We start from the raw sequence: 27,565 nt of genomic DNA, 5'->3' as shown, positions 1-27,565 counted from the left end.
CGCATTGCCATCATCTTACCCTTCTGCCAGGCAACCATTTCTCCGGTTTTGAGTTTTTTCTTGGCAAACATAGATGGCATCATGTCATGTCAATAAGGACTAATGGTACCATATGCATCAGTCTTGTTTTGTAGCAAAACCTCATACAGTTCCGGAGACGTGTAGAAATTGTCCGTGGTCACACAATATCTCTGGTTCAGCAATGGATCCAGGAGTGTAAGGACAGATGATGTGGACATCCCATAGTCGCTGTACCTGGGGTTGAACTTCGTGCCTTTACCGGTGTAAATCACCAAATTCCAGATGTACTCAGTGGATAACTCGCAGAGCATGTAGGATTTGATGCCAAACCGTGCTCTTTTGGATGCAATGTCCTGTATCCAGCTTAGGCGTCCCTTGTAGGCCATCAAACTTTCATCCATGCTGATGTCCCTTTCTGGCACGTAGGTCTGCTTGAAATTGGTCACAATAATTTGCCATACCTCCCAGATTTTCTTTAGCTTGGGCGCAGGATGTGTGGCCTCATCAAATTTTTCATTATTCGTGAAGTGGAAATATTTCATGATGAGGGAAAACCGGTATTCTGACATCACGGTGCCAAAAAACGGAGTGGCCAGTAACTTGTTGGTGGTCCAGTACCATTTCTGGAACAGTTTCCTCACCACCCCCTGAAGAATGATGTGTCCCAGAAACTGCCAGATGTCCTCTTTGGTCACCGGTTCCCACTTTCTGCTTCTGGAAAACCTGGCATGCAGCGTAGCGGATTGCTGCTCTTGGTAGCGATTTGTCTCAGTGACAATTTTTTCAATTACCTCTTGAAAAAGGTATGCCAGAGGGTTGTCACGCTCAACATCTACCTTCATCCCAGGTGATCCAGTGAACGGGAATCTTGGGGGATGCTGCCTGTTCCGTATCACAGTCAATAGAGCACCAAGTGCGCACATCACTGAGGTTAGGTGCAGGATCATTGTCATTGTCACTTGCCCGATAAGTGTCAGACGACAAATCTCCCCACGAATCACTATTGTTCAGTTCAGCAAGCACCTCCGTGTCGCTGTCACTCAACTGGTCCAAAAGCGCTTTTGTAGTAAAGTGGTGCTTTTTTGATACCATCTTATAAATATTTTATGGGCACAAATGACAGTAAAATGGCAGGTAAGGGGCACTGTACAGTGATCAAGTGTCAGATCTGAGGTAATACAGTGTAATCCTCTCAGATTACAATGTATCACCTCTTTTATGTGTGTGTAATTTTTATGTTTACACTTTTTGAATTCCCCGCCCAGTTCCGCTCTCATGCGCCACCGCTGCTCGCAGAGAACGGAACCAAGAAGTCAGATGCCGGCCGGCGATCACAGCGAAGGCGATCGCTAGATCGCCAGGAGAAGGTAAGGGGAGCTCTGCAATGTTACCCCGAGCGTGACTCGTGGTTACCGCTCCTGGCAGAGAAAATTAACCCAGAGTCACGCTCAGGAATACCGCCAAGAAGGTTAAGCTCCCATCAATATTTTATGCTATTTATATTATATAATTTATGCTATTTCAGTGGTATTTGATCATCTCTGCTGTTTTTATTTTTTGCGCTATAAACAAAAAAAGAGCGTCAATTTTGAAAAAAAAAAAAATGTTTATTTCTGCTAAAAAACACCCCCAATAAAAAACTGAAAATAATCAAATTTCTTCAATAATTTAGGCCAATATGTATTCTGCTATATATTTTGACAAAAAAAAATCCCACAGGCGTATATTGATTGGTTTGTGCAAAAATTATAGCGTCTACAAACTATGGGATATTTTTATTTATGTTTTTACTAGTAATGGCGACGATTAGCGAAATAACAGGACTGCAATATTGCGTTGGACATTCCAACAATAACTGACACTTTTTGGGGACCAGTGACACTAATCCAGTGATCAGTGCTAAAAATATGCACTAAATAATCACTGCAAGAATGACACTGGCTGGGAAGGGGTTAACATCAGTGGAGATAAAAGTGTTAAATGTGTGTCTAACCTGTGTTTTACTACACACGAACGCAGTTGGATGCATTTTGAACTGCACTCCAACTGCATAGACAGCCCAAACTCAACGTAATCCTATAGGCATAGTTCACATCATTGCAGTGCAGTTCAACACAGTTAAAAAAAAATTAGAGCATGCTGTATTTTTCTGCTCTGCAAACGCAGGGAGCACACTACAGACATGCTTCAAATGCACCACATTGCGTCCCTTTAAGCCAAGTAATCCAAGCCCCAAAAAAGTATAGAAAAAATGCTCTGCAAACGCAGTGCTAAGCACAGTGCAAAACCATTCAAGCACTTGTCAAGCGTGCATTGAACAAGCTTCAAATGCTCTTCAAATGCATGTAAACATACAGTCAAAAATGACAGGTATGTGCAGTTTCTAGTGTGAATGGGTCCCTAAACTGTATGAGGTGCGACCACATCTGGAGTATATGGTCCTACCACATCTGGAGTATTCTGTCCAGTTCTGGTCGCCAGTCCTCAGGAGGGATGTGAGGCCAGAGAAGGGCAACTAAACTAATTAGGGGATTAGAGGACCTTAATTATGAAGAGCGTCTGCAATCGCTTGATTTATTCTCCCTGGAGAAGAGATGCCTGAGAGGGGACATGATAGCAATTTATAAATATCTCAATGGTGATCTCAGCATTGAAAAAAAGCTATTCAGTCGAAAGGATTGCATGATGACTCGAGGGCATACAATGCGATAAGAGGAGAAGCGTTTCAACCTCAGGCAACGCGGTGGGTTCTTTCATGTTAGGGCTACAAGAATGTGGAATTCTCTACCACAAGAGGTGGTTTCTGCGGGAAGTATGGTTGCTTCCAAAAGACTCTTAGACGTACATCTCAAGGATCAGAACATTCAGGGGTATGAGAGATGATTATGGCCACACACACCTACACAAGTTGAACTGGATGGACTATTGTCTTTATTCAACCTCACCTACTATGTAACTATGTAACGTGCTTTTACTAGAAGGCATGGATCCATAACCCTGCTTTGCAGAGACACAGGATCCACATCTTTCCTCTGGACAGAACAGCAATTTGCCTTGTTTACACACTTGACACGCACTTTAAAGCCTTTGTAACCCTAAAAAAATGAAGATCCTGTTCCTTTAAGGCATGAACAACAGCACAGTGCTTGTGCTGTGCAATTCTTCTCTTCCTAACTGGTAATAAACCTTGTTCATCCTGTCAGTTCCTGTCTCCCCCTGCCTCTGCTGACCACCATAATCATGGCTGCTGAGCCCTGATTACTGTGGTCAGCATACGTGCCTCGTCATCTGCAGCGCTCTTCCCCCTCTCTCCCTGTCAGCATGAGAGCATTTCCTTCCCGCCCCTCCCAACCCTAATTAGCTGCACATTTTAATGTATCATATCAATGTATACCATGCAGATATGCTGCCATTAATGAAAATGCAGTCACGTGATCCCCCTGTGCTGGCCAGCCTCGATCTATGGAGGGAAGCAGGAGAGACAGAGATTCCCTCTGCTGGCCGACTGACATCACAGGGGAATCTTGGCTGGGAATCTGAGGCTGGCCAGCACAGGGGGCAGGGGGATCACGTGTAGCACCCTCCTAGGTAGGTGATAGTGAGAGTGTAGTTTTTGGCTCTGTCTGCCTATCAGAGGAGCAGCAGGCAAATCTATAGTGCTTTCTGCCTACCAGAGAGCAGGATCTGTGAATTAGGTCTTCTCAGTGTGCTCAGTATGTGATTCATTGGGTCTAGAGAGTGTTTCACACTGGTCTAATAGGGAGGCATGTTGGACAGTGGGAGGAAACCTGACCAATGGGTACATAGGCTTTGATACAGTCCTGGTGATTGGCAGAGACTGGCTGTCTCGGTGCATTCTGGGATACTGTATAAAAGCCAGGAGCACATGTGCTGCGGGGTCTTTGGCTGGAGAGCAGAGTCCCAAAGGGAGGGTGGCGCCTGCCTCCTCCTCTGTAGCAGTGGCATATGGCATCAGGAGATCGTCCTGAGGGCCAGAGGAACGGAGATGAACCCAGAGGTACAGGAACTGACTAAGTGGGGAGACACTGGAGACCCTACAAAAACAGTATCGTGAGTACAGTGGATTGTGTCAAGGGGCCTAACCTGAGGGGGGCTACCCCAAAGGTAGGATGTCAGCAGTCCAGAAAGAGGATACTGAAGAGAGTGTCCCGAAGAGAAATGTAGTTCATCAAGTCTTTTGGCAAGAGATTTAAACCCAAATCTACCTGAGTGGCAAGGTGGATCAGCAGCCTGGCTGCATCATCAGATAGGAGTCCTCTCAACTTGTGAATAGGTAATTTGGAGTATTCCATTATTTCCCTCTCCCATCCCTATTTAACCACTTCCCGCTTGCCCTATAGGCAATTGACGGGAAGGTGGTTGCATTATCCTGACCCACCGTCATATGACGTCGAGCCTGGGGGCGCGCAGGGGGGCCTGACAGGGGGGTCTGTGCTGGTAATCAGAGCGTTGATTACCAGTGCAGACCCTTGGGGGGTGCCACTAGAGCCACCAGGCATGCCCACCCATGGCCACCAGGAATACCCCACCAGGGATGCCCACCATGGCCATCAGGGCTCAGGGAGCCTGCCAGTGGTGCCCTCCCCATCAGTGCTGCCCACCATTGTCATCTATCAGTGCTGCCCACCATGCCCATCATTGCTATCTATCAGTGCCACCCACCAGTGCCCAATATTGCCCACCAGTGCTGCCTATCAGTGCCGCCCATCAGTGCCACCTATCAGTGCCCATTAGTGCGGCCTATCAGTGCCCATCAGTGCCGCCTATCAGTGCCTGTCAGTGCAGCCTCATCAGTGCAGGAAAAAAAACGTATCTATTTACAAAATTTTATAACATAAACAAAAAACTTTTTTTTTTCAAACTTTTCGGACTTTTTTTATTTGTGTAGCAAAAAAGAAAAAAACTTGCAGTGATCAAATACCACCAAAAAAAGCTCTATTTGTGGGAAAAAATTACATAAATTTGGTTTAGGTACAGTGTTGCATGACCGTGCAATTGTCATTCAAAATGCAACAGCGCTAAAAGCTGAAAATTGGCCTGGACGGGAAGGGGGGAAAGTATTGAAGTGGTCAAAATAAAACACCAAAAACCCCTGGACTGATCATTGACTGAGCCAAGTAGCAAAGTGTTAAATTGTGAATGACAGTGTTGCTAACGGTAACCCAGGGGGACCCAAAAGTGTAATATCCAGCAGTCCTCAAGGGGGCAATGACACACACGTGACTGCACAGCTGCGTTGTCAGAAATAGTATTTAGCCTTTTCATTTAAAAAAAACACTTACACCTTTCATTCATGGCAGCATATCTGCATGCATACATGTAAAGTCACTATGTGATTTTACAAACCCTTTAAGTCTCATAGCGCTAGAAGATATCTGGATATGAAGCATATATTGCAGGAAAGATTTTCACAAGAAGCCGCAGTCTGCAGGAAAATGGGATACATGTTATTACATATACCTAATGTGTTTGGTGCTGTACCCATCCCCACCCCCAAAAAAATGTAAATAATATAGCTGTACTTCTCTGTAAAGATGATATAAATAAAAGGTGATTAATTGATGCTTACCGGGTAATTCCCACTGGTTTGATTTTTCCATTTTTTATTTGTGATCAGTCCATTTAGAGTAGAAAACAGTTTGTTGTATACACCGAGACACGTCACATTCTTCCCATTTCAAAGAATCTGCAATGTTAATAAAATTCAATAAATATTGATAAATTGATGAAAAAGAATCCGTCAACAATAAAAGAACCAAGACTTGGTGGATGAGAATGGGGTGCATTACCATTCATTTTTAAAGGCATACAGACACAAGAAAGATCTCCAACCCCCAACATCGCAAATCATTTAATAAAGAACTCAAACACTGCACCAGAAAAAGTGTTTTTTTTTTTTGGTCCACAGGCAATCATTGAGGGCCCATTGAAAATGAATAGATATACTTAGCACAATATCCATCAAGTCTCAATGTCCATCAAGTGCATGTAAATACTATGTAGTGACAGGTTCACGCCTTTTTTTTAGATTTATTTTGGCGTGGGGGTTCCCTTTAAGATTCCCTTAAGATCCATATCAGACACAAAGGGCCTGGTAAGGATTGGGGAGAACCCATGCCATTTTTAAAAAAAATGTTGGCGTGGGGTTCCCCTTCAAGATCCTCAGAGCACAAGTCACATGCTATAAGTCGGATCAGTTAACCACTTAAGCCCCGGAAGATTTTACCCCCTTCCTGACCAGGGGGTATTTTGCGATTCGGGCACTGCGTGACTTTAATGGACAATTGCGCGGTCGTGCGACGCTGTATCTAAACGAATTTGGCATCCTTTTTTTCCCACAAACAGAGCTTTCTTTTGGTGGTATTTGATCACCTGTGCGAATTTTTGATCATGCGCTATAAACAAAAAAAGAGCGTAAATTTTGCAAAAATAGCAATATTTTTCACATTTTTTTATATGAAATTCCCCCCCAAAAAAATGTAAAAATCAAATTTTTTTAACATTTTCAGCCAATTTGTTTTATGCTACCTATGTTTGGTAAAAAAAAATCGCAAAAAGCGTTTTTGGTGTCTCTTTTTGGTGTCTCTTTCACAGACTTTGGATAGAAGTAGGTGCAGAAAAATTGGGCTTTGGGTGTTGGTGGTGCCTTCACACCATAACCCTATAGAGGTGCTCTTGATGAAAGCAAGAATTGGCCTTGCTGTCAAAAATTGAAATATGCACCTGTCAAACAGGTGCAGAAAAATTGGTCTTTGAGTGTTAGTTGTGCCCATGAAACCTATACAAAAAAAATTCTTCCCCAAGATATCAACACCCAAAAAGCTAGGCTGCCTAGACAGTCTTTCATAGATTCCAGATCCAAAAAGCACTTAATCATCGACATTGGCACCCGGGGGTTGATAGCTGCTGCTAATTCAGGTCTGAATTGTGGAAAAATAATTGTGGGGGTTTGTTGTAGACCACCCAACCAAAGGGAGGAGGTAGAGCTGGAATTTATATCACTGTTGGATAAAGTGGCAAAGCTGAGATCAGTAATCATATTAGGGGACTTCAATTATCCCAACATTGACTGGGAAGAGGGGACTACACACTCACAGAAGGCCCATCTCTTCATGGAAACCTTACAGGACAACTAAATGTCTCAGCTGGTGGATTCTCCTACTAGAGAAAATGCAGTGCTGGATCTATTAATCACTAATGACCCAGACCTAATCTCGGAGGTAGGAGTCCAGGACAACCTGGGCTCTAGCGATCAAAGGATGATCACATTTAGCGTAAAGAACAATATAACAAGGCAAGAGGGGAGCATAAGAACCCCAAACTTCAGAAGGGCAAACTTTCCCAAATTGTGCTTAATGATGGAAAGGGTAAACTGGGACCAAACCCTAGGAACACTGACCACGGAGGAAAAATGGGAATGCTTTAGGAACATATTAAACAAATGCATCTCACAGTGCATTCCTATGGGAAATAAATTTAGAAGAGACAAAGCCAAACCTGGCTGGCTAAACCATAATGTTAAAAAACTTATTAGGGGAAAAAAATGGCCTTCAAGAAATATAAATCAGAGAGCACAGTATCGGCTTTCCAGCAATACAAGGAGGCAAATAAGAAATGTAAATACAAAATCAAAATGGCTAAAATCAACTTTGAGAGACAAATAGCGGAGGATAGTAAAAGGAACCCTAAGAAATTCTTTAAATATATCAAGAGCAAAAAAACTAGGGCAGAGCATATTGCACACATAATTAACGATGATGGGAGGATGGTTACAGGGGACACTGAAAAGGCAACTGTGCTTAATGCTTTTTTCTCCTCAGTCTTTATACTGAAAAAGGAGTACACTGACCATGACTGTATGGTTAGCAATAATCCACAGGACTTGCCGCTATGGCTGACAAAGGGTCAAAGAGTACTCTCGGATGGCGTACATCCGAGAGTACTCAAAGAACTTAGTAAAACTATATCTAGACCACTGTTCCTGATCTTTGCTGACAGTATTATGACAGGAAATGTACCAGGGGATACCGATATTCAAAAAAGGGCAGAGGCATGTCCCGGGAAATTATAGGCCGGTCAGCCTGACATTGATAGTATGTAAACTTCTGGAGGGGATGATAAGGGACTATATCATAGAGTTTGCTAAAGACAACAACATCATCAGCAGTAATCAGCACGGGTTTACAAATGGGCGTTCTTGTTAAACCAATCTGTTAACATTCTATGAGGAGGTGAGCTGTGAGCTAGATGGGGGAGACCAGTGGATGTGGTGTACCTGGATTTCGCTAAGGCGTTTGATACAGTTCCCCACAAGCGCTTAATTTATAAAATAAGGCCTGCAGGCATCGACCATAAGGTTTGTTTTTGGATATGGAACTGGCTAAAAGGGCGTGTCCAAAGGGTGGTAATAAATAGCGCATACTCAGACTGGTCTGGGGTGGTTAGTGGGGTCCCCCAAGGCTCAGTACTGGAACCAACCTTGTTCAAGTTATTCATAAACAGCATTGAGGACTGAATCATTAGTTCTATATCAGTTTTTACAGATGACACAACATTGGGCAGGGCAATAACTGCACAGCATGAACTAGATATCTTACAGGATGACCTGAACAAAATAACAGAGTGGGCAACGACATGGCAAATGAGGTTTAATGTGGAGAAGTGTAAGGTTTTGCAATTGGGGACTAAAAACATAAAAGCACAATACACTTTAGGGGGGAACCTTTGGGGGAATCAAAAATTGAGAAAGATCTGGGAGTCTTGGTAGAGGATAGACTAGGCAATAGCATGCAATGTCAAGCGGCAGCTGCCAAAGCCGGCAGAATATTAGCATGCATAAAGAAGGGGATGTATTCCAGAGATAAAACGATAATTCTACCGCTTTATAAAACTCTGGTCCGACCGCATCTGGAGTATTCTATCCAGTTCTGGTCACCAGTCCTCGGGATGGATGTGTTGGAGCTGGAGAGAGTACAGAGAAGGGCAACTAAACTAATTAGGGGATTGGAGGACCTTAATTATGAAGAGCATCTACAATCGCTTAATTTATTCTCCCTGGAGAAGACACGACTGAGAGGGGATATGATATTGATTTACAAATACCTCAATTGTGATCTCAGCATAGAAAAAAAGCTATTCATTCGCAAGGATTGCATGAGGACGCGAGGACATGCAATGCGATTAGAGGAGAAGCGTTTTAAACCTCAGGCAACGCAGGGGGTTCTTTACTGTTAGGGCAACAAGATTGTGGAATTCTCTACTACAAGAGGTAGTTTCTGGGGGAAGTATGGTTACTTTCAAAAGACTTTTGGACATACATCTCAAGGATCAGAACATTAAGGGGTATGAGAGATGATTATGGCCACACACACCTACACAGGTTGAACTGGATGGACTATTGTCTTTATTCAACTTTAACTACTATGTAACTATGGAATTTTGATAAATGTCAGCCGATGCATGTAGTCTGGGGACAGATACGATCTCTTATCTGTCACAAAACCTCCGGCAGCACTGAATGCCCGTTCGGAAAGCACGCTGGATGCTGGATAATTCCCCACTACTACCACTAGAAGGCACTAAATATTTTGCACCTGGGAATGAGACATAATTTGACAATTGGATTAAAAAAATGCAGTTAAAAGACATCATACAGGGTGGAAAGATAAGGTCATACCACAAACTTAAAACTAGCGGAGAAAACATGTTGCTAAATGAATGGAGATATCTTCAGTTAAAACATTTTGTGAAATCACTGCTGCAACCCATCAGATCCAAGAAGGAGGATATCATTGATGACCCCTGGGTTTGTTTATTCCATAAAACAGATAAATCAAAACAGCATTATAAAAGTACGAAAGTACCAAACCTAATAAACACAGCAAAGGGGGTAGTCCCAAAAAAATGGCTAGAAGCAGAAAGATCCCCCTCTTAGAGAGTGGTTCAAAAGAATTGAATACATAAACAATATGGAGTACTTAGGAAACAGAGAAGAAGATCAGATAGAGAGTTTTTCAAATAAATGGGGAAAATGGGCAGATTTCAAAAAGACTAGCAGATATTCAGAAATGTGGGTGGATTAGGGGTGTAACAGGGGAGGCAGGCAAATGGAGAAGTAGGAGAAGACACACAATAAAGGAATAGAGGGGTAAAGTAAGATGGGGTGGGGTAAAGGTGGGATCACGGGAAGGGGAGACCAGGGAGAACGTCTTATTGTAACCGTCAAAATATATATTTTTGTATGTCTGCACTGTGCTGAAAAATAATAATTTATATGAAAAAAAAAAAAGTTTTGTTTTTAGTTTTTAAGATACCTTAAATTATAACTATACTTCTGTAAAGTGAGAGAAGGCAAAAGCCAACTTTTTAATTTAACCTTTGAATTGAAGAAGGATAATTGTATAGAAGTATAGTTAAAATTTAAGGGATCTTAAAACCTAAAAATGAAACTTTTTTCTTGAGTCAGATAATACATTCCAGCAGGTGAACATTTTACCTGGTTACATAGAAGTTGGTAAGCTTGAAAAACAAAACCACTCCATCCAGTTTAACCACTTTAGACCTCGGCCAATTCTGATGTTTCTCTCACATATGTAAAAATCTACATTTTTTGCTTGAAAATGTATTAGAACCCCCAAATATGATACACTCACCGGACACTTTATGAGGTTCAATTGTTTGGTAACACAAATTAATAATCTGCCAATCACATGGCATCTAGACATGGTTAAGACACTATGATGAAGTTCAAACCGAGCATCAGAATAGGGAAGAATGGGGGTTTAAGTGACTTTGAATGTGGCATGGTTGTTGGTGCCAGGCGGGTTGGTCTGAATATATAACAACTGCTGAGCTACAGAGATTTTTACGAACAACCATCTCTCGGGTTTGCAGAGAATGATCCTGAAAAAGAGAGAATATCCAGTGAGCGGCAGTTGTGTGGAGGAAAATACCTTTGTGACAGGAGTCACTTTGGTTGGGGGGCTCGTGGAATCCAGCTTACCTTAGAGAGGTTGGGAAATCCCTGTCTCAGCTCCCCAGGTACCTCTTATGTGTAAGTCACCTTTGTCTATTAGGGGCACAGGGTGACTGAGAAAATGGACAACTAATTAATGGACACTGAGAATATGGTTTTATTACTTCAAATGGGACAGTAATATTTATCTACAATATCCCTGAAGAAATCTATGATATATTAATTTCACTGTATCAGAATGATGGAACATTGTATGAGCTTTACCATATAGTCTGTTGTAGACCACTGCCATGCCGTCTGATATTCCTGATTATTCAAAGCATTGCTTATATGTGGAGGACATGGTTAATTGTTAATTGGAACACCTATTGTCTCTACTAGCAAATCCTTGGGGGATATGTTTATACTTGTAATAATGTGTCATTTTTATTCACTGTTGTAGGGGCTGAATAGTCTAGTCACCCAGGCTGGTTTAAGTGCTTAGTTAATTAGCATGTTAAATATAACATTGTCTAGGTGTGGATTCCCATTCACCTACTGTTTCTGTCCAGTTGACTAGTTAATTAGCTCAGGTTAAATATGTTTCTGGTTACACTTTGTATTGTCAGGGTAATATGATGGGGGTGGGGGGGGGAGTGGCCTCCTGTGTGGTAAATATTTTATGTGAGTTTGTTCAATAAATGGTTCCAGATCTTATACAAGCTATTGTTGGCTAGTCTTGTATGCTAATTTTTGAAAATTCACAAAACCGTCTCTCTGCCTATAGCTTATACCTACCATTTAACCTCCTTTTTTCCACGAACTAGTGTAACACTTTCAGTATATGCAGCCCGGTTAGGTAGGTATCATATATATTCATTAAAGGCAAAGAGAGAATTATTTTCAATGAGCAAACTCTTTATTTTCCCCGACCCAACTATTTATACTTAGTCTTGTATGTAGGGCAGCTAGAATATCTGATATCTATGTTCAAGACTGGAGGAAGAGAGACAGAATATATACTGACAGAAGCACACAAGCACACTGAGTTGGTTCTGTCACAACCTTATTGATGTCAGGGGAGAGTGGTCAGACTAGTTTGCGACAATAGAAAGGCAACAGTAGCTCAAAAAAACACTTGTTACAACCACAGTATGCAAAATCCCCTCCTATATAGCTTCCCCCTGCTGCCCCCAGCCCCTTTGCTGTCTCCTAGTCCCCTTGCTTTCTCCACTGGGTCAGATCTAGGGGGGTGCTGTGCTGGGTTGTGATCTCCCCACTCCTGTCAGATCCTCCAAATGGCAGATGACATGGGATCACTCTCTCATCGGACTGTGCACGTACCCACCCCCTACTGAGATTTCCGGCTGCAGGGAGGTAAGAATATAGGGTGAGAATGAGGGGGTAATCAAGCTGTGTATAGTCTGAACTGAGAGCGTTGTGTCATCTGCTGCATGGACTATTGGACTATGGAGGATCGCAGGTCTAGCAGGAGTGGGGAGAACACAGCCTAGCATACCTCCTCATGACTGTGCTACCCAACTCAGATTTACAGGTGGGGAATCAATTTATGCTGGGAGGAAGGGAGGATTGGGCTAAGATGGGAATTGGGGGGAGGTGATTTGAGCTAGGAAGGGGGTTGGGGTTGTGCCTGGGAGAGAGGGTTTATGTTGCTAGGATGGGGGGGGTGATTTATGCTTAGAGGAGGGATTTGGGGGTGAGGATTTGTATTGGGAAGGGGGTAGAAGGGATCGGTCTAAGAGCGGGGATTTGTGCTAGGAGGGAGGATGGGGGGGTTGTACTGGGAGGGAGGGTTAGTGCTGCTAGGAAGGGGGTGGGATGATTTAGGCTAAGAGGGGGGTTTGGGTGGATTTGTTCTAGAATAGGAAATTTGCGGTGAAAGAGGATGTGTGCTGGGGGGAGATTTTCTTGGGTGAGAAGAGATGTGCGCTAGGAGGGGGGGATTGAGGGGTATTTGAGATAGGAGGCTGGGTTGGGGGGGCAACGATTTGTGCTGAGAGGGGGGCTTTTGACCGGGAAGAGGGTAATTTTCGCATTCGGATGGAGAGTGGGGATAAATGTGTTATTTACTGGCCCCTTCCTTGTCTGATTAAATAGAGAGACTATTTTGTACCAATCACTGACTCAGTAGATTCATAATTAAAGTATAGTAAACGTTTTCCTATGTTTCACTTTGTGAATGAAGGGGAAGCTCTATACAGAGCTGTTCCCCTCCATTCATTCTCTGCTGCTGAGGCTGCAGAGATGGAGATTGAGGGCTGTGTCCTCAATCTCTTTTCTTTGTCTCAAAGGTGTAACATCAGAGGTCTGTTTAGACCACTGATATATCCCCAATGCCCCCCCCCCCCCCCCAAACGGGCTCCTAAAAAATTATAACAAATAATAAAAAATAATGAAAACATAATTAAATTGAAATGGTAAAAAATAAAACAAAAATAAAAACTACTGACACCAGTGACAGAACTGCCAGGGTTGCAAAGGTCAAGTCTAATAATTTGAAACATATTGATTGAGCCTTGCTCAGAGATTGTTGACATATATATATATATTTTTATTTATTTTTTTTGTCTAATAAAACGTGACATTTTTCATTCACATTTGCAAAAGATAAAGATTCAGCTGTATATCAGTAACATCGCATCTTTTCTGTCTAAAATTTTTCTTAAGTTTGGATTACCAGTATGTTTGTGTGGATTTATTCAGCAAGACTTTAGTCATTATCTTAAATACAAATTATTGATTGAAGCCATTGTCTGGCGTCTTTTTCTTTCCCACCAATAGTTCTTATCTAGTAGGTTTAGTCCTTCCTGCTTATCATTTTTTATCTTCTGCATATTTGAATATTTATCAACACAGCACTTAGGACCTCACAATGGTAAATCCTCATTTATCCACATCTATAGACTCAAGAAGGAGCGTGATAGAATGGAATCTGAACAGTACAGTTTTTCAATGGATTGGACAGATGACAAGACATGTTCTTTACATTAGAGGTACTTTTTGTCTTTTTCCTAGGAATTTTTTTAGGACTTTCCATCCTTCATGATGTTCCTTGACCAGGATGATCGACCGACAAATGTTTTTATTGGAGAATACAACTCAATTGTCAGTAATTCACCACTGTATTTGTTTGTCTTTTACATTTACATTTCATCAAAAATTCATTTTTTCTTTTTCATCCTATTTTTATTCGATTTTTTTTCCAAAGAATTCCTTATTTTTACACTTTTGACAACATATCATATCTATTTTCTTAAAATTTTCACCATACAGCATCTTTCAATTATTTTACTCCTTATTCATCTGGTTTTTTTTTTTGCATTACTTTTCAGCATCATTTGTTAACATTCACTCAATCCTTTTTTTTTTTCTTTTAAGGCCCGTACACACGTACCGATTGTCGGCCGTAAATATTCGGCCGGCGACCGATCTGCCGATTGTAGGCTTGTTAGTATGATGCTTCCGATAGCCGACAGCGCACTTTTGGCCGAAAAGAATCTGATGTGCATGCTTTAAAATTTTTGTAGGCCAACACCAGAACGGCCGATTGTTCGCCAGTCAGAACAGAATTCGGCCGACAATCAGCAGATTTGCAAGACTGGGCATGCTCAGAAAAGACAAAACACACGGAAAGTTAACCATCACATGACATCACTTCTGCAGTCGGCTGCTGTTGGCCGACAAAATTCATGTGCAGTCTTTTGCAGTTTTCAACAGACAGGACAGCCCTGGACAAAAGACGGCCGATCGTTCGGCCGACGATCGGTACGTGTGTACGGGGCATTACATATTGTCAGTCTTTCAGTTTGCAGTGCAATTCCCCCATTTTCTATTCACCTCATCACCTTAAACACTTGCACATGTTCACATTCTCGTTTTCACAGCCAATGATGCAAGTGTTCTTTTTAATCCTGCCTCTGCCACTTACCTCTAGGCTCAAACACACTATAAGTCTGGCCATACACGATACAATTTTCTTACAATTTTCTGAACAATTTTCTTGAAATTTACCTTCAACTATGTAGTACAAAGGCCTGCCTAATTAGATACAAGTGAAAGTGTTGTTTAGCTTTGACCTCATATTATTTGGTTTGTGGTAAATCTAACAGAAAATTGTACAGAAAAAGTTGAACATGTATGGCCAGCCTAAAAAAATCAGCCAACATTTTTGTTCGAGGAACAATCGTACGATTTTCTGAACTTTCAAAAGTCGGTTCTGACCTTCCGAATGAAAATTTCCAAAGGATCAAACTCCAAAATATTTCTCGTATGGGAACAAGAATTCACAGTTTTCATTTAATATGTACGGTTTTCATACGATTTTCATACAAGAAAAATCAGAAACGAAAGACTGCACATGATCAGAAACAACAACAAAAAAACCTTTGTCATACGAGAATTTTCAAACATTATTTCCTGCCTCGGTTCAGACTTGCTGTGAAACAACAAGGAAAATCAGACAATTGTTCACCCGATTTGCTTATAGTGTGTACTCCACTTAAGATTAAGCCCCGCTGAGTGGGGCAAAACATGTCAGAGGACATGGCGTATGGAGTGGTGCAAGGCTGAGACCAACTTATACATGTTAACCACATAGACTGCATAGGGCTGAGCAGCAATATTCCTACATATGTCACAAAAATATTCACATTCCATACAGGAGACACTGAGAGCAAGAGAACTACAGTGCTTTATATCAGTAAGAAGACAGATTGCAGTTTAGTAACCCCAGACCCAAATATATACAGAGTGAGTCTAAACCATACAGATCCCTCTTATTGCACATCTGGATGATCCACCCTGCCTCATGTAGTATTCCATCAGTTATATAAATAACATTTAGCCTTACCCTTCAGCTCAGACTTCTTTCTTAAGAGACATTCAGGCAGCAGAACACAGAAATCATGGAGAATCTTGCGTGCAGTGGAGGTGTTAGAATGTGACTATGATACTTTCAACTTTAAACAGGAAAGATTACATTCTTCTTGTTCTGTAGATCTACCAAAGAGCCTCCTTCCTTTATTATCACAGTTCTTACTCCTCCTTATCTTCTTCCTTCCAACCATTAAGAACTTTCCTAAGAACATCACCACAATCTAAGACCGAAGACCCCTCTCTCAATGCCCCATGTAGTCCCTCAGAAGTACCATTGGTGCTTCTTTAACCTTAAGTGGGACCCTCAGGCTAACACAGTGGTGGTACTACTGAACTCACAATGGCCAACACTGAAAGAAGCCAAGGAGATTCAAGCTTCTGGGACTGGCGGGCTTGTACAGCCTAAGGTGAAGTACATGAGCATTGCCTGAGCTGGAGGAAAACTACTTCTATTAGAAATCTGAGCAGATCCTTGTGGAACTTTGCATGTTTTCTGTGCATGGCTTTTACCATAATAATGTTATGTGTGTCTTCCTTAAAGTGATTATAAATTCTCGTTTTTTTTTTAAAATAACAAACATGTTATACTTACCTCCTCTGTACAGTTGGTTTTGCACAGAGCAGCCCGGATCATCCTCTTCTCGAGTCCCTCGTTCCTGCTCCTGGTCCCTCCCTCCTATCGAGTGCCCCCACAGCAAGCAGCTTGCTATGGGGGCATCCGAGCCGAGTCACAGCTCCGTGTGACCATTCAGACACAGAGCTGCCGTTCAGCCCCGCCCTCTCTCTCCAGATTGGCTCACTGACAGCCACAGGAGCCAATGGCGTTGCGGCTGTATCTCAGCTAATCATAAGGGGGAGTCCCAGGACGGCCAAGAGACGCGTGGACATCGCTGTGGACAGAGAGGGGGCTCAGGTAAGTATTAGGGGTGCTGGGGAGGCTGCTACACACAGAAGGATTTTTATCTTAATGCATAGAATGCATTAAGATAAAAAACCTTCCTGAAATTACGACTCCTTTAGACCCCGTTCAGACAGGGGTGACACGACTTGGTGGGGCGACCTGTGAAGACGCGGTGTAATGTTCTGGTACCTCTGGTACCCTTATTTCCACATTTCTCTCTTAATATTGCGTCCCATCTTGCTATCCAAATGGAACGCATACACCTTTAAGGGCAATGACGTCATCGCCGGGCGCCGCTATGAGCGGCTATTTCAATCGCCGGCTTTCTCTCACTCATTGCTCGTTCAAACCGCATGTTGCCTTGTCTTGTCCAATGCTGCCGGAGCTTCAAGCTATTCCCCTTGCCTGAACAAGACTGGAACCTCGCTACCGATCCAGTATCTCGCTACCGGATTACTCCATTACTCTTGGACCTTGCTACTACTAACCCATCTAGTAATAAGTACCCCGCAGGGGATTCCTTCCTCAACCTAACTTTCACTATCTACTACTGCATACTAAAGGGACTATTACTATCTAAGCTATTTCTATCATCTGCATAGATTGCTAGCTCTTGGGACTACCATCACCTATCATTGCACTAGGTTACTCTCTCTTGCATACTTCATCTGCTGTCCCCTACCACCTGTTACTATACATGATTGCTAAAACCTATCTGCATACTATCATCACCTACCACTCTCCTGAATACTACTACTAAGTGCTCACCATTCTATTGCCTGTCTCTCACCTCTATTCTATCATATACATTCTATCACTCCAGGAACATCATATTGAGTGTATGTATATTTTTATAACAGGCTGTACACAGTGATGAAGTCCTGAGAGTTGGATATGTTGTTCAACACATTCTCTACATGACTACTGAGTGTAATAATTCTGCAGCTGCAAATCCATTCACTAACAAAAAACGCATGAGCGTTACACGCGGTGCACAGAATGCAAGTCGCCTCCAGGTTGCCCCAAAGTAGTACAGGACCCTTTTTCTAAGTCGGAGCGACTTGTGTCGCTCCTATTAGAACGGGTCTTGTACTATTCAATGGCGAGCGACCCACCGCGACTTGTCAGGCGACCAAGTCATCTGACAAGTCCTGCTAGTGTGAATGGACCCTTAACCTCCCTGTCGGTATGATTATGTCAGGAATTTTGTACCAAAAGCGGTAGAACTTTTTGCATGTAAATTTGGTGTTATGTATTGTAGGCCTACAATACTTAGTTATTACTTACTTAAACCTGACCAAACAAGACTCTAGTAGACATCCCAGATGTGATAAAGTTTGAAACACATAATCATAAATTATAATATAATAAATAACTATAAATAAGTTAAAGTATATATATATATATATATATATATATATATATATAGTACAGTAAAACTGCAGGCAAGGGCACTGGGGGGCAAACTAAGGTCAATTTATTTATTTAGTAATGTAATCCAATAGGATTACAATATATCAGTGTGTTTGTGTGTTTTACTTTTTGAATTTGCCGCCGGTTCCACCCCCCTGCGATGCGACGCTCGCAGGGAACGGAAGCCGGGGCACACAGCATCAGACGGAGGAATCGGCCACCATACAATGCCGGAATTCATCCTGGGGACAAGGTAAGTAACCTCTTCCAGGATCCAGCGCCGAGCCACAACCGCCAGGGAGGTTAATGCACACCTGTACTGCACTCTTATAGGGACACTTGATGTAAAGAGGCACTCTTTTGGGATCACCTGATGTCTGTACTCTGATGATGACACCTGACGTCAGTGGGCACTCTGAAGGGGACACCTGATGTAAGGTTTGCACTTTGATGGGGACACCTGACATCAGTGGGCACTCTGATGGGGACACCTGATATAAGCAGCATTCTGATGGGGACACCTGATATAAGTGGCATTTTGATGAAGACACCCGATATAAGCGGGTATTCTGATGGGGACACCTGATGTCTGCACTCTGATGGGGACACCTGATGTCAGGGGACATTTTGATGCGGTCACCTGCTGTAGGAGAACAGTCTTATAGGGACACCTGATGTCAGTGGGCACTTTGATTGCGTCACCTGATATAAGGGAGCAATCTGATGGGGACACCTGATGTCTGCTCTGTGATAGGGACGCCTGATGTCAGGGGGCACTTTAATGGGGTCATCTGATGTAAGAGAGCAGTCTGATAGGGACACTTGATGTAAGGGAGCAGTCAGATGGTGGCACTTGATGTCAGTGGGCAATCTAATGGGGAAACTTGATATCAGTGGGAACTTTGATGGGATTACCTGATGTAAGGGAGCACTCTGATGGGGACACCTGATATGAAGGGGCACTCCAATAAGGACACCTGATGAAAGAAGGCTCTCTGATGGGGACAGTTGATGTAAAGGGGCACTCTAATGGGGCAGCTGATGTAAAAAGGGAACCATGGAGGGGCGCATGCGCGGCGCGGAGCTGGACGGAAGCTAGAAGCGCAGCTCCGTCGGAGGGGAGGGAATTTGGCGTGATCCCCGGGGGCCATTTCCACTCACATCAACCCGAAAACCATCAACACCCCCGGGGGAACTAGTTGTGCATGCTGTCAGCGAAGAAGAAAAACCGGGGAGGTCCGCCAAAACTATCCCTGACAACTTATTTGCTGCGCACTAAGGAGATCAGCAGGATGTCCCAAGATGGCGCCCAGGCTTCCCCTCCTCTGCAGGCAGAGACCGTGCAGCCACCTTCCACTCCCAGTACACAGTGAGTACTCATGTTGGGTCACTAAGGCTGACTTTGATGCAGGGCTTGCAGCCATGTATGAAAAGTTGGCTGACAAATTCCAGTCTGAGATTCAAAAGTCCACAAACACTTTGACACAGGAAATAGCGGCTTTGGGGGGCCGCACAGACCTATTGGAAGCAAAGCACGATGAACTTTCTATTGCCCACAATGACCTTAGAAAGGACTTTGAGCTGCTTTCAGACAACTACAGTCTGTTACAAACACAAGTGGAGGATTTGGACAATAGGAATCGCAGGAACAACCTGCGACTTAGAGGCATCCCAGAATCGGTCACAGATTTGCTTCCTGCAGTGTCTAAGCTCTTTAATGACCTGGTACCAGACAAGCAAGAGTCTGATTTTATCTGTGATAGGATTCATAGAGGCTTGCGGCCTAAACCACCCCCGGATAAGCCTCCAAGAGATGTGATCCTTTGCCTCAAGGACTTCCTGATCAAAGAGGACATTTTGAGGGCTTCCAGAAACACCCCTAATATTTTGATGGAGGGCACACGCATTCAAATTTACCCTGACATATCTCAGGCTACACTTGAAAGGCACCGTAAAATGAAGGAGGTCACCACAGTGCTCCAGGCTGATAGGATTCTACATCGTTGGGGCTTCCCCTTTAAATTATCGGTCCCGCATAATGGCACGGTGTATGTTGTCTATAACCTAACAGAAGGAAAGGAACTTTTATGTAAGTTGGGCCTCCTGGAAGCTGCCCCTGATGCCCACCCGCAGAACACTCCCAGGCCTTCGCCTACCTGGTCCACCCCAGCCACCAGAAGGGACCAGCGCAGATGGCTTAATCCCTTCAGAGACGGAATCTTCTGAGGAAACTCATCATGGACAGAAACTTTTTTTTGTACGCTTCATATTCAGTGGTGCACTGGTAATATGGGTTACGTGGTCGCGGGCAGACCCTTGCCTCTGGGTGGCCGCTCCTTTCCCATGGGGCGGCTATGCAGGAGTGAATATGTCTGTTGATGCGTAAGCAGCGTCACTCAAATGGTCTTTTTTTTTTTTTTTCTCTTCTTTATATACTTATTGGCACATATAAGGAATACTGATTACATTGCCGTTCTCTCTCCTCTCCCGTTGGTTTGTCCCCTATGTGCTGTTTTGCGAAGATTCGGGTTCCTGGTTTATGTAAGCCCTCTCGAGGCCTCCCTCGCCTATGGGTCCCGGGTCTCCGCACTCGGCGGTTGGACGTTTATGTCCAATGGTTATTGATTTTTTGGATGGGTTTTGGTTATATGCCCATCTCCAAAAAGTATGTTCATGTTCGTTATTTTTGGTTGATACTCTCTAAACTTATCTGTTGTTTTTTCAGTGAAAATTAATTTAAAAAAAGAAAGTCATTTTTTCAGGTCTTTACACTTATAATGCAAGTATATTGGTCATTGTACATTCCTGGTATTCTTGAAGTTGGACCGGGCCCACGATCAGAGGTAGATGGGAGTCCGTCCTCATGTAGATCATGGCCTTATCTTGTTATTTTCCAGGAAAGTTACATGCTATTACTATCTGGACTGGTTCTGGTCGATTTGTCCTTCAGTTTCATACTATATTCCCAGAGGCTTGAGTTCGATAGATGTCCTTTTTACATAGATCATGGGGCTTAAAATCTTGTCACACAATGTCCAGGGATTCAACTCCCCCAATAAGCAGCATAAGGCCTTTAAACAGTACAAAAGATTAGGTGTGGATATACTCCTTTTGCAAGAAACGCATTTTGCGGTAGACAGACAACCAAAATTTTTTGATAAATCTTTCAGACAGTTTAAATGCTCCTCATTCCATAACAAGACCAGAGGGGTTGCTATTTTTATCAGAAATAATATAATATTTGATATCTCCTCCACGTATAGCGACCCAGAGAGCAGATTCCTGATTATAAAAGGTACGGTTGCAGGCAATCGATTACTGTTGCATCTATTTATGCCCCCAATGAAGCACATGCCTCCTTTTTCAGGCACTTTTTTGAAGTGTTAGGCAGGTTCGAGTCCCCTCATATGGTGGTGGGGGGTGAATTCAATTTGGCTGCTCATCCATCCTTAGACAGGAGTAGTGTTACAACATCATCTAAAGCCTTTCCGAAAAGTCTGACCCGTGCACTTAGTGATATGCAGCTAATTGACGCCTGGCGCGCCCATAATGTTGGCGTGAAGGGTTACACCTTTTACTCTCACCCTCATGATAGTTCTGCTAGGCTAGACTATGTTTTTTGCACACCGGTGTGGTTAGCGAACTCTTCAGATGCGCGGATTCATGTCTGCCCATGGTCCGATCATCAGATAGTATTGTTTGAAGATGGAGGACTGGGACTGGGCAACACAACGTATAATTGGAGATTAAATGATTCATTACTAAATGATCCTGCACTGGTGGCCCAGATTTCCTCTTCTCTGGTGGATTACTTTGAGATCAATGAAGATGGCGTTTCTCCTGCACCTATAGTTTGGACAGCACACAAGGAGGTCATTAGGGGTAAATTGATTGCACTGGCCTCAGCTAGGAACAAAGCTAGACTATCTGACATAAAATCACTCACAAATGATCTAGATAGATTATATAACCAACATAGTCTCTCTCCCTCTGCTGCAATTTTGGTCCAAATTTACTCTAAAAGGAAAACCCTCGATGATATTCTATCTAACAATACTGAAAAGGCTCTTAGATGGGCCAAAGCCAAATTTATCCTTCATAGCAATTCTTCATCCACCATGTTTGCAAAAAATTTAACTCAATCTACTAAACCCACTCACGTTTACAAGCTCAGAGGGCCCAATGGAAAGGTTGTCTCACATCCTAGAGAAGTGTTAGACATTTTCACTAACTTTTACAAAGACCTTCTTTCAGTGCCCTCTTCGCTACCATTGAATGAGTTCCACACGTGGATAGATGGTCTATCAATCCCGTCGCTTTCAGATAATCAAAAAGAGTTGTTAGACACTCCCTGTACTGTCGATGAGGTTCTAGAAATAATCAAATCACTTAAATCATCTACAGCCCCCGGCCCAGATGGTTTTTCCTCTGCATATTATAAATAATTTGCCGCAATTTTAGCCCCTAGGATTACTAAATTATTTAATCATGTACTTCGGGGGGGGGGGGGGGGAGTTTCCCAGAGGAAATGCTCCTTGCGAACATGTCCCTGATACCAAAACCTGATAAAGATCACTCTCTACCACAAAATTTCAGACCCATTTCGGTCATGAACAATGACCTTAAACTCTTTGGCCGTCTTCTAGCTAACAGATTATCCACTAACATACACAAACTGATCCATCCTGATCAGACCGGATTTATTCCTGGGAGACAATTATCGGATAACATAAGGTTGGTTGCGAATGTTGTGCAGGATGCCAATGTCAGCAAATCCCCTTCTTGCCTTGTGAGTCTAGATATTCATAAGGCTTTTGATTGTGTTAGCTGGCCTTATTTAGAACATCTTCTTCCCAAGTATGGTCTAGGAGAAAGATTCATTCATGGCTTTAAAGCCCTGTACGAATCCCCACAAACCAGAGTCCGCCTCCCCGGTTGTAACTCCAACTTTTTTCACTTATAAAGAGGTACAAGACAAGGTTGCCCGCTCTCCCCCCTTCTGTTTGCTCTAGCGATTGAGCCTTTGGCCACGGCCATCAGGAAGAATGTTCATATCGCTGGATACGATAGAGGGGGGAAAGAATTCAAACTTAGTCTTTATGCGGACGATGTATTATTGTTTTTGTCCAATCCACATATCTCTCTACCTCATCTGTTAATTGAGTTGGAAACGTTTCGGTCCATGTCAGGTCTAGGGGTGAACCTCTCTAAATGTTCACTTATGCCGATAAATTTGCCAAACTGGATGCAGGTATCCATTAAGGAAACCTTTTTGTTTACTTGGTGTACGAGATCATTTCGCTACCTAGGGGTTCAAATCACTCCTCATTACGACTCTCTATGCATCTCAAATTTCCCTCCAGTGTTCAAAAAATTGGGTCTCTTGTTAAAGGCATGGTCTTCGTATCATATTTCATTCCTGGGGAGAGTCATGGCTGTAAAGATGATCATCCTGCCAAAGATCCTGTTTTGCTTCAGGGCTCTCCCCATCAATGTGCCCAAATCACATGTCATCTCTTTCCAGCGTGAGATTTCCAAATTTATCTGGAATGGTAAAAGGTCCAGATTCAATAGCCACATTCTTTATGCACCCCAGTCCCGTGGGGGTCTGGGTATCCCAGATGTATGGTCCTATTATATCTCAGCTAAACTCATACAAATTGCACAATGGCATGCTGAGTCTGATAGCATTCCCTGGCTCTCCTTCGAACAAGCCTCAGTCTCCCCGTGCCTTCTCTCAGCTGTTCTTTGGAGTGGTACAACTCTGGTTAATTATGGTTCATTTGCCAACAAAATTGTCAATCACCTATACCGGCTATGGTTGAAGTTGAAAACTCCCCTTAATTTAGTTTCCCGGATCTCCCCCTTGACATCCTTTCTGGATCATATTGGTACTCACTCTCTTCAGCTGAACAGAGATGACTTATCTCCCTGGATAATCAGAGGCTTGGTGAATTTTAGGAAGCTTTCAGTTGGTAACATTTTTTATATGTTTGAACAACTGATGGACCTACATAAATTCCCCAGCTCTGAAAGACACCATTATAATATTCTCAGGGAGTTTTTCCAAGCACAGGGCTCTCTATCACTGAACCCACCTTTCACAGTTTTCGAGAACATATGTACTTCTTCATCCAGGAATAGAGGGCTTATATCATTGTTATATTCACATCTAGTTACACTCACTCTTCCAGAAAAACACAAATATATGCTGAAATGGGAACAAGACCTCAACTGTGTCTTTTCAGTCCCTGAATGGTATCGCATGCTGTCAAATATGTGCAAATGCTCACGCTCTAGTGCTTGCAGAGAGTCTCCTCTTAAGCTTCTTACCAGATGGTATATGACCCCCTCCCTAATACACACCTTCTACGGCTCAGTTTCTGCTAACTGTTACAGGGGCTGTAGTGAGGAAGGGGACCTACTTCATATTTTTTGGAGCTGCAATCTATTATGCCCAATCTGGAATCAAGCTCAACAGCTCATTTCTAAACTGGTGGGTTCAGTGATATCTCTCACACCAAAGATATGTCTTCTGTTTGTGAAAGTTCCGGAAGTTCACAACTCCACTTCCAATTTGATACACATACTTATGTGCTCCATTCACTGGATGATTGCCCTTAATTGGCGCTCAGACACTTTACTGTGGTCTCAGGTTCTCACCAGAATGGAATGCATCAAACTAACAGAAAGAATCTTTCACTCCCTACATGGTTCATTGTTGGCTTTCCATGCTAAATGGGATCTTTGGGATAGTTGTATGTAGATTTTTTTATGCTTCGGTTGTGTTAGGATATACCTGGAATGAAGGTTTTGACCCTATGCTAACATTGATCTATTTGATTAGTGATTAGCTTTCATGTTTTGACCAGTAAATACTTCATGATGTATGCACTTTTCATGTCTTTTCTCTATGCAATGTATAAGTGTGAAAACATTATTCTTCCTTTTGTATGATGATACTTGTTTGACCTGTATGGTTCCATTTTTTTATGACTCTCTAATAAAATCTTTTGTAAACAAAAAAAGGGAACCATGATAAGGACACCTGATGTAAGATGGTGCACACAATACAAATTATTAAAATGATATGGAAATTGCACATTGCTTATTTTTTGAAGATATAAAATAACTACATATACACCAGAATCTGAGTCATAGCACAAATATGAAATTCTGGCATCTGCTGGAAGAACATTTTAATGACAGGACCTCCCTGAATTTTTTGAAGGTGGAATTAGCCTGTGTGTAAGGTGTAACGTGGTACACCGGCGGCAAAGAATACACTAAGAGGCCAAAGGTGGAAGAGAACAGTATATTGAAAGATTTCCAGTAAGTGTAGCGGAGTAGCCGTACGATCCACGATATCTCCACTGGTAGTCAGGCAGAGCATACAATAATCATGGTAGCGTATAATATTAACAACCCTATAATAACCAGCAGACACATGGCTTGAAGGTCAACACTAGACTGCCTTGTTTATTGAAAAAACACAGGGATTACACTCAGCCAAAACCCCTCCCTCTTCGAGACATTCCACACACAAAACTGAACATCCCATAATACCTTACTCTGCCAGACAAACAATAGGACAATATCCAGTGGCTGTGTTTGCCACACGGGGTCTCCACAGAGGGACAGCAGGGGTTTCCAATACACATTCATGAGCCATCAGCTAACACAATACAAAATCCTACAGGTACTGCTCGGGTTACGTTTACACATACAATGCACACATAATACAGTTGTACAATCATTCCTGACAGAATACTCTGTAAGTGGCGATGTTTGCCACAATGCTCCCCCAGAACCAAGCCGGCATACACAGTCTGATCCATAACGGATCGGCTTGGGGATGTCCGGGGAATACTCACAGATAATTTTTCCAGTTCAGTTTGTCGAGATAACCGTCCGCATTGCCATTCTGTTTTCCGGGGCGGTAGTGAATAGTAAAGTCATAAGGTTGTACCACCAAACTCCAGTGCAACAACCGGGCTCAATACTGTTCTTAATCCAAACATTGAAGCGTCTGGACCTCAGAAGGCCAGTAGGTCTCCAGGATATTGGCCGGGGATCTGGACTGGCAGGATCGCTGAGGGCAACTGGCCTAGATCGTTCCCCAGTAAGATGTCAGTGGGGAGCTCCCGTATCAACCCCACATCAATCAGACCTGACCCGGCACCCCAATTCAAGTGGACCCTCGCAGTGGGTAGTCGGTGTACTGCTCCCCCTGCCATCCGTACCACTGCTGAGCCTCCGGTTCGGGCGGCATCTGGAACCAGGTGTCGCTTGACCAAGGTGAGAGTGGCTCCCGTGTCTCGGAGACCTTGAGCAAGCATTCCATTTAACTGGACCGATTGTAGATGATGATGTTGGTTCTCCGTGGCGGCTTGCACTGGGTTAGCTTCATGAAGGGTACCCCATTGCTCCTCTGTGTGTTTGAACCTGGGTACAACTGGGGAAACCTCTGTGGGATAGTAGGGGACCGTTGTCCGTGCTGAAGGGGGTGACCCTGGTCGGATCCATGCAGCTTGGTTCCTGCTATGGGTACAGTCTCGTTGATAGTGCCCAAACTGCTTGCACCTGTGGCACTGTACCCCACTGCGGGACGGGAATCTGGGTGTCTGGTGTTTGGAGGAGTTTCGCCCCGTCTGTGCTAGTAGTGGTCCTGTGGTGCGAGCCGGCTGCTGGGTAACAACCGAATAAGCTTCGTGGATGGTAGATTGGGGAACAAAAGCTGAAGTCAGCTCCCCCAGGTCGTTGCCCAAAATAACATCTGCGGGTAAATCCTGCATCATGCCCACCTCCACATTCCCTGACCCAGCTCCCCAATTCAGGTGTACTTTCGCAGTGGGAACTTTGAAAATGGCTCCCCCAGCTACTCGCACAGCTACAGAATCCCCAGTGAGTTGTCTGGATGCAATAAGGTGATTCCGGACCAATGTGATGGTAGCCCCAGAGTCACGTAACCCTTCTAGTTGTCTCCCCTCCAGGTGAACAGCTTGCCGGTGGTTTTGTCGATTGTCCGATGCCGCTTGGATGGGGTTAACCTCGTGTAGGGTGCCCAGGGGTTCCTCCATTTGGAATGCTGTGGGGGGTTGTAATGCAGCGGCTGCTTGGTAACAGTGTACAGCGGCTCGAGGTGCTGGTGCGTAGCCCTGATTCGGCCAGGGCTGACGAGGCCGATTTCGGGGACAGTCTTTCTGTATGTGCCCCATTTGGTTGCAGAGATGGCACCGGGTATGGGCTCCTGGTTGGTACCTGGGGTACTGACTGTTACCTCCTCCTGAACGTGGGCGTGCTGGTTCGGTAACTGCTGGTCGGTGATAGGGTTGCTGGGCAACTACCCTAGGCAGTGG

The 27,565-nt window shown here is 43.5% G+C and overlaps 2 protein-coding genes across 2 annotated transcripts in view; both read right to left on the bottom strand.

The window, feature by feature from the left end:
• LOC309569713 (NACHT, LRR and PYD domains-containing protein 3-like) overlaps positions 1-5,685 on the bottom strand; it is a gene marked incomplete at its 3' end in the record, with an annotated part of 81,353 nt that extends 75,668 nt beyond the window's left edge. The window contains exon 1 of the mRNA XM_082275675.1: positions 5,612-5,685. Within this exon, the coding sequence (XP_082131801.1) occupies positions 5,612-5,642 (31 nt within the window). The 5' untranslated portion in view covers positions 5,643-5,685. The remainder of the gene's footprint in view (positions 1-5,611) is intronic.
• The window catches only part of LOC309569711 (NACHT, LRR and PYD domains-containing protein 12-like), a 1,096,074-nt gene that overhangs the window by 871,196 nt on the left and 197,313 nt on the right, over positions 1-27,565 (bottom strand). The gene's annotated exons all lie outside the window — the stretch shown is intronic.

Source organism: Pelophylax lessonae (assembly GCF_965119305.1).
Source record: "Pelophylax lessonae genome assembly, chromosome: 13".
NCBI classification, from domain to species: Eukaryota; Metazoa; Chordata; class Amphibia; order Anura; family Ranidae; genus Pelophylax; species Pelophylax lessonae.
This window is presented reverse-complemented; position numbering and strand designations above follow the sequence as displayed.